We start from the raw sequence: 8,125 nt of genomic DNA on the forward strand, positions 1-8,125 counted from the left end.
TACCACTATTCCTCAACCGCAATATCTATATACAGTGCATTCGGAAAGTATTCAGACGCCTTGACTTTTTGTTACGTTACAGCCTTATTCTAAAATGTATTAAATTGTTGTTTTCCCCTCATCAATCTACACACAATACCCCCATAATGACAAAGCAAAAAACAGTTTTTAGACATTTTTTTAGACATAAAAAAATGTAATATCACATTTACATAAATATTCAGAGCCTTACTCAGTACTTTGTTGAAGCACATTTGGCAGCGATTACAGCCTCGAGTCTTCTTGGGTATGACGCTACAAGCTTAGCACACGTGTATTTGCAGAGTTTCTCTCATTCTTTTCTGCAGATCCACTCAAGCTCTGTCAGGTTCTCTCCAGAGACATTTGATCAGGTTCAAGTCGAGGCTCTGGCTTGGCCACTCAAGGGCATTCAGAAACTTGTCCTGAAGCCACTCCTGCGTTGTCTTGGCTGTGTGCTTAGGGTCGTTGTCCTGTTGGAAGGTGAACCTTTGCCCCAGTCTGAGGTCCTGAGCACTCCTTTCCTCTTTCCCTCGATCCAGACTAGTCTCCATGTCCCTGCTGCTGAAACATCCCCACAGAATGATGCTGCCACCACCATGCTTCACTGGGATGGGCTGATTTCCTCAGACGTGACGCTTGGCATTGTACTGCAGCCCACTTACCCACACACACCTCAAACCCAATTACTCACACACCCCAGCCCCGTTAACCCTATGCCCTAACCCTCTGCACCCACATGCCAACACCCTAATATTGATAAATCAAGTACCGAAACACCAATATCCTAGCCATAAATGCCCTATTTACTAATCATAGACCCCAGTTCCTTTTCCAATACACCCTCATCCCTGTTGCTTCAGTGCGCCTTGGCATACATTTACAAGTGTATGGAAATCTATTGGAGGGATGTGACACCATTCTTCCACAAGATATTCCATCATTTGGTGTTTTGTTGATGCTGGTGGAAAACACTGTCTCAGGCACCGCTCAAGAATCTTGAGATCTGGTGACTGAGATGGCTATGGTATATGGTTTTCATGCTCATCAAACCATTCAGTGACCACTCTTGCCTGTGGATAGGGCATTGTCATCCTGAAGAGACCACTCTCATCAGGTGAGAATTGATTCATCATAGATTGAAGGTGATCACTCAGAATGGCTGTGTATTTATTCGTGTTCTGCCTTGCCCTCTAAGGTACTGAGTAAACCAAAACCATGCCAGGAAAATGCACCCCACACCATAACAGAGCAGCCAGAACTCTTATTTTATGTTTCCTTTATTTTTTTCAGGTACCTGTATATCCAGCTATTCTCTGCACACCACAACCCTGTTATTTGCATATTTTACTCATGTGACCATTGACCTGTATACACTTATCATTTCATAGATAAACCCATAGTACAGTGTTATAACACCAATTAGTCAACTAAGCCTGATTACTCATAAACTGTAAAGCAGGTCTACCCCTGCATAGTAGGGCCGTAGCTACATACAGTTGAAGAAGGAATAAGATTACATACACTTAGGTTGAAGCCATTAATACTTGTTTTCAACCACTCCACAAATTTCTTGTTAACAAACTATAGTTTTGGCTAACCAAGTTGGTTAGGACATCTACTTTGTGCATGACACAAGTAATTTTTCCAACAATTGTTTACAGACAGATTATTTCACTTATAATTCACTGTATCACAATTCCAGTGGGTCAGAAGTTTACATACACTAAGTTGACTGTGCATTTAAACAACTTGGAAAATTCCAGACAATTATGTCATGGCTTTAGAAGCTTCTGGTAGGCTAATTGACATAATTTGAGTCAATTGGAGGTGTACCTGTGGATGTATTTTTAAGGCCTACCTTCAAACTCAATGCCTCTTTGCTTGACATCATGGGAAAAAGAAATCAGAGAAATTAGCTGAGACCTCAGACCTCAGAAAACATTTTAGACCTCAAAGGGTCTGGTTCATCCTTGGGAGCAATTTCCAAACACCTGAAGGTACCATGTTCATCTGTACAAGCAATAGTACGCAAGTATGAACACCATGGGACCACGCCATACCGCTCAGGAAGGAGACGTGTTCTGTCTCGAGAGATGAACGTACTTTGGTGTGAAAAGTGCAAATAGTGACCCACTGGGAATGTGATGAAAGTAATAAAACCTGAACTAAATCATTCTCTCTACTATTATTCTGACATTTCACATTCTTAAAATAAAGTGAGTGATCCTAACTGACCCAAGACAAGGAATTTTTACTTGGATTAAATGTTAGGAGTTGTGAAAAACTGAGTTTAAATGTATTTGGCTACGGTGTAAGTAAACTTCCGACTTCAAATGTATGCAGACACAGAGGAGTACGAAATGTTTGTTTAGTGTCTCTTACACAATGGTATACCTTATGTGAGTTTTGCTGAATAGTCACAAGGGTCCCGGGTTTATCAGAGTATTGGGACATGGCCACAGGTGTAAACCTGGTTCATATGGGTATTTGTGCTGAGATAGGTGTAGATATGTTTATTTTGTTTAAACAAATATATAACTTTTGGGGGGGGGACTCGGTCAGGGGTCTCAACTTACTGTTGAGAGTTAGAATAGTTGAATAGCACACAGATGCAATTTCGAAACTTGGTTGTGCATCAGCAGATTTCCTCATTATGTCACTCACTGACAGTCACTCAATTAGCCCGTGTCACATAATTAGCTTTTAAAACTGCAAAACCTCTCCCCACCACATGGCAAAATGTGTAGAATTGCAGGAAATTTTGCTGTAAAACTCCAACAACAAAAAAGTTATGTTAAGCAAACGTATTTGTTTACCTTTGTTAATATTTGTTTACCTTTTGTTTTCTGCTAACAGATCCCGCTGTACATATTCAATTATAGTTTTAATCCCGGTGCTGAGTTAATGTGAGTTAATACCTAACAAACACTTTTTACAACACTCTTAACATAGGCCAGGCCCTGTTGTTGACTCATATCCCAGCAATAATGCCTTGCATTAAGCCTGGGAAGGAAACATAAATTGGCTCAATTTGCAAAAGCCAAACATTTATATATTATGCAGCTAGCCCACAGGTTTAGGAACTCAGCTTACAAGGGGATACAATCTTTTTATCTACTTTGGTTTAGATACAAGTCATATTGAACACAATACATGCTTGGTGACTGTTTTTCAGAGACTTTCAATTTCGTTTCTTCTTCACAGACTTCCTCAGATGTGACTGTTCCTAAATATTTGGTCGAATCTTGCACCAATCTCTTGTAATTACAGTAAAATACTGTGAAATATAAACCCTCACCTCAATAAATGTAATTCATTCATCCAATCTTTCATTCATTTCAATGATGGTAGCATTTACTTTTTTTACAGTATAGACCCTAATACAGTCGATTTTTAAGGTAATGTACTGTGTCATTACACAGTACTTGCTATGATACTGTATTTATATTACAGTAGGTGTCACTTCAATATTAAATACATCATTTTACTTTGCCCGAGCTGCCAATAAATTACGTAAAATGCATAATGACCCCTTTAAAGTAAATGTATTGAAAATTAAGGAACATATGTAAACTCGACCCTTAAACATTAAACAAAATATCTAACATTTCAACTATTTATTTGTTTTTGGCTTACAGAAATCGGCTTACAAAGTAGTTTTCGGTATTGTGACAGATGGGATTAAATTGAACCTTTGAGTGGGCAGGCGGATATGTCTATAGAAATGTTGCGGTCTCTACTACTCACCGTGTGCATTTTCTCTGGAATGAAGTGGTGGTCTCTGAGCTGGTTAAGAAAGGTGTGTGGTTGCTCCATGCACGACATTTCTGTTCTACTACAGCGGAAATACTGCAGTAACTGCTTATCTGTCAAAAAATCCAACGGGTCCATTGGCGCTGATCGCAAATGCAGTCCACCTCTTCAATTCAGTTTTCTTTGTTGAAAAAAAATGCAATATTTACCAGATGACTGAGTATTATTAACAGTTTAATAATTAACGAACCGGTTCATATTGGGTTGCACATATAGATTCAGAAATGAAAGTATGATTGTAGGCTATTTACAATTCAATACAGGCCCAGGGTGGATAGATTCATTCAGACGATAGGCGCGCAAAAGCATTCGAGACGAAAATAGTCTACATTCCAGTTTGGACGATGGACGTAATCAAAAGGTTTTCAGCTGTAGGCCTACAACATGTTGTTATTGTTATTTTCGAAAAAAATAGATCTCCCGCCAGCACGGAAGACCACTTCAAAATTACTTTTGGAAAGTGAAAGTGCACATATGACTGTGTGCACATATGACTGTAGTGTACTGGCCACTCTGCCGCCCTAGACGAGAGGACTACTTTTCCGCCCTTTACGAGAATAGTCAGTAAGCAAAATTACGTTAAAAAGACGTCTAAAATACGTATTTTTCCAGACGTTGAAGTCAATTTCTGAAAGGTGAAAATAGTATTCTCCAGATGTTGAAATCAGGTTCATTTTCGGTTCTGATTGAAAGTTGAAAATACATCATTAATAGACCTCTACGTTTTGGGCCAAATCAAGACTGGCCCAGACCGGACAAAATCTGAACCAAACACAGACCCCTATGATTAGTTCAGATTTGGACCAAAAACCAACATCCGTGGATAAGGAAATCAAGACCTGTCAGATGGCACCAAAAAAGACATCTAAGATGTCCAAAGGCATCAGTGTCGGTCAATGCTGTGAACTTGATCTCCACTATAAAAATCATCTAGACAATATCTCACAATACAATTAGACTAACATTTAGTTTTTAACAGCAGAGATTTGTATAAACCTTACTATCTGTCTCTCTAAGATTTGCAACATTGTTTCAATATTCAAATCCAATTTCCAATTGTCCAAATCAAACCCCCAAAAAAAAAATGTTATTGGTCACATACACATGGTTAGCAGATGTTAATGTGAGTGTAGCGAAATGCTTGTGCTTCTAGTTACAGCAGTGCAGTGTCATGACGTTGGCCTGGGAGCTAGGTTTATGACAGCCATAAATACCTCTTCCCCCCTTTTCCCTCTCTCTACCCTACCGAGGTTACATTTGCAAAACCCTTGGTTAACATAGAGATTCTGGGAACATCAGAAGGTGGGGAAATTACCTATATTCTGGCAATTTTGCCCGCCCAATTTTTTCAGTTTTGATTTGCTAAAAAGTTTGAAATATCCAATAAATGTTGTTCCACTTCATGATTGTGTCCCACTTGTTGTTGATTCTTCACAAAAAAATACAGTTTTATATCTTTATGTTTGAAGCCTGAAATGTGGCAAAAGGTCGCAAAGTTCAAGGGGCCGAATACTTTAACGCAAGGCACTGTATATACAACCTGTGCAAAAAATGCAGAGCTCATGCCTTTCATGCGTATTTTTTCAAATCATCATGAGAGTTGCATCATGCAGCCTTAGAATGTATTAAAAATCTATAGCCCAGTGTTTGTATCACAACTAAAGTTACATAAATAACTCTAAATTAAGCATATAGGAGTACCTTTCTCTTTGTTAACCACTCAACACAGAATAGCCGCATGTGCGCACACCCTCAAATCATTTGAAGAAAATATTATTTATATTTTTCTCAGCTTTGTTCAATTGTATTCTAAATACTATACAATAATATCAAATAATGCTGCGCAATTCTAAGAAAATCTTGTCTGCTAATATGCAAATTAATTTATTGTGATGGTGTAGGCTATATTACATGTATTTATTAGACTTTTTTAAAATGTAGATGTTCCAAAGGTCTGCATCAGTGACTTGTAGGCTGGAAGCCAGGAGATGCTAAATGTCTTTATGTTAATTATGGTCAATTACCATGAGACATGCAGTTATTTGCTTGACAATCACGGGCTGACAAAATTTCATGACTGCCACAGCCCTACACCCAGGTACATCTCTGCAATGGTCACCTACACTCATTAAAATCCACTACCGTATTCCACTACTTTGACCCTTCCTGCTTCTACCCATGCCAATGGCCTGAGAGGACGGGACACCACCCCTCAACAAACCCTGTAACTCTTCTGAAGTCAAATCTCATATACCCAAACACTTCTCTGCAGTTGCCACCACAACATCTATTTTCTGTGATTTTACTTTCTATTTCTGCGGTACAGTTGATAACCATTGCTATGAACGCTAAGAAGACAACCTTGCTGAAGCATAACTCACTCATTACCCTATCCCTTTGTACTGGCACAAATCTACTACTCACTGGGATCCTCTCAGGATCTCAGCCTTGACCCATTCTCCTCCACTTTCTTCACTGCCTCACAATACGACACCCTCTGCACTACCCTGGCTCTGGTCACTTCAATCTGCCTCTCACACCGGACACTTACAATACCCAGTAACATGAGCACCCCTACAATTGACACGCACAACTTTATCCACCGAAACTACACAATCCTCTGTTGCATGCCCTCCGGCGCACTTCCCACATCTTGGAATCTCCCGCTTACACACTCCTGCAACATGACCAGAAATCTGACTCAAAACGACTGACAATGACTCCTATTTTTCACCACGCTCCCCACCTGGTCTACGTCGCACCAGACAGGAGGCATCACAAACACTAGGAATTTTCAATTTCAATTGTTCCACCTCCACACTTAACGCTACCCCAGAAATCACTGCGTTCAATGGTGCCTTATTCCTAAGAGCAAAACAAGAAACAGATCTTGACCCAAATTGAGTGACACAAAGCACCTTCTCCCTCTGACCAGCAGTAACACAAACAAAAATCACAAGTCCACTACAGGTTACCATCACTGATTCAACTACACCCAACTCCTTTCTCACCCATCTTGAAACCACAAATGGATCCACCAAAAGGCAAGCATCCGAAAAGTGAGGCTAACTGACAACTCTTTGAAATTTCAAGCAACTTGCATTCAGTGAGCAGCGTTGCAGTAAAATCCTCTCAAGTAAATTTGGTGATACACAAATCAACTAAAACACCATTAAAATTGCATCAAATATATATATTTGTCTCTTGTGATGCGCTGACAAACTTTGGAACTGGTAGGTACATCTCATGGCTTCATGCCCTCTTCTCCATGTACCTGTCAGGTTAAGGTAAATGTACAAGGGTTGGCAAGGTACAAGGGTTGATTTTATTACAACAAACTTTAATGGATTAAAAATGTAAAGAGGTAAAGTTTAAAAAAATAACAGAGGAGGAATTGGGTAGAGCATACAAACCCAGTTTAGGGTATGGGTTTAGGTTCAAGGCAGGGTTTCCCAAATTCGGTCCTCAGGACCCAAAATAATCAACTAATCATGAAGCTTTGATAATTTGAATCAGCTGTGTAGTGTTAGGGCAAAAACCAAAACATGCATGCCTTTGGGTCCCGAGGACCGAGTTTGGGAAACGCTGGTTTAAGGGGAATGGTTGGGAATAGGATATGAACCCAGTTTAGGGTAAGGGGACTTTGGGTAAGGGGAAATAACTTTATTAAAAATAGAAAGTAGGGGATGGAAACTTGTTCTTTAGAATACTATAGGGGAATGACAATTTGTGATTTTTGAGTGGTAGGATGAATGGTTGTGGTTATTGTTGTTTGTGTTTCCATTGTTCAACAGGTGTGGCAGAGAGGATTACACACAGGTCCTCTCCAGAGCAGCAACATACCGTTTACACATTAGTTTGGATCTCAGATAAGTTTTCAGGTAAGTAATTACGTAAGTATACATGTTAAACTTCTTATGGCAGGGGGCAGTATTGAGTAACGCCCGGCACTTTCACTGGCTGTTGTCATATCAATCCCGTTAGCGGGATCTCAGCCCAAAGAAGTTAAAAGGTCAATCTGGGTAAGTATGCATGTAATAAAAGTCCATTCCAGTTAAGCATACATATTTTAAAAGAGGGATTATATGACAAAGAAAATAACAAGTAAAACATTCCCAAAAGCTGTTCTTGGGGATGCTTTGCTGCCTCAGGACCTGGACCACTTGCCTTAATAAAAGGAACCATGAATTATGCTCTGTATCAGAGAATTCTACATGTGAGCTGAAGCTGAAGCACAAGCTGGGTCATGCAGCAAGACAACGATCCAAAACTCACAATCAAGTCTACATGA

At 39.7% G+C, this 8,125-nt stretch overlaps 1 protein-coding gene across 1 annotated transcript in view; it reads right to left on the reverse strand.

Moving 5' to 3' along the window:
* Positions 1–4,274, reverse strand: part of LOC112258461 (nuclear body protein SP140-like protein) — a 76,843-nt gene extending 72,569 nt beyond the window's left edge. The window contains exons 1-2 of the mRNA XM_042327288.1: positions 4,086–4,274; positions 3,769–3,955 (exon numbers count right to left, since the gene is read on the reverse strand). Coding sequence (XP_042183222.1) covers positions 3,769–3,912 — 144 coding nt within the window. The 5' untranslated portion in view covers positions 3,913–3,955; positions 4,086–4,274. The remainder of the gene's footprint in view (positions 1–3,768; positions 3,956–4,085) is intronic.
* Between the last annotated feature and the right edge of the window lie 3,851 nt (positions 4,275–8,125).

Source organism: Oncorhynchus tshawytscha, linkage group LG09, assembly GCF_018296145.1.
Source record: "Oncorhynchus tshawytscha isolate Ot180627B linkage group LG09, Otsh_v2.0, whole genome shotgun sequence".
Taxonomy (NCBI): Eukaryota; Metazoa; Chordata; class Actinopteri; order Salmoniformes; family Salmonidae; genus Oncorhynchus; species Oncorhynchus tshawytscha.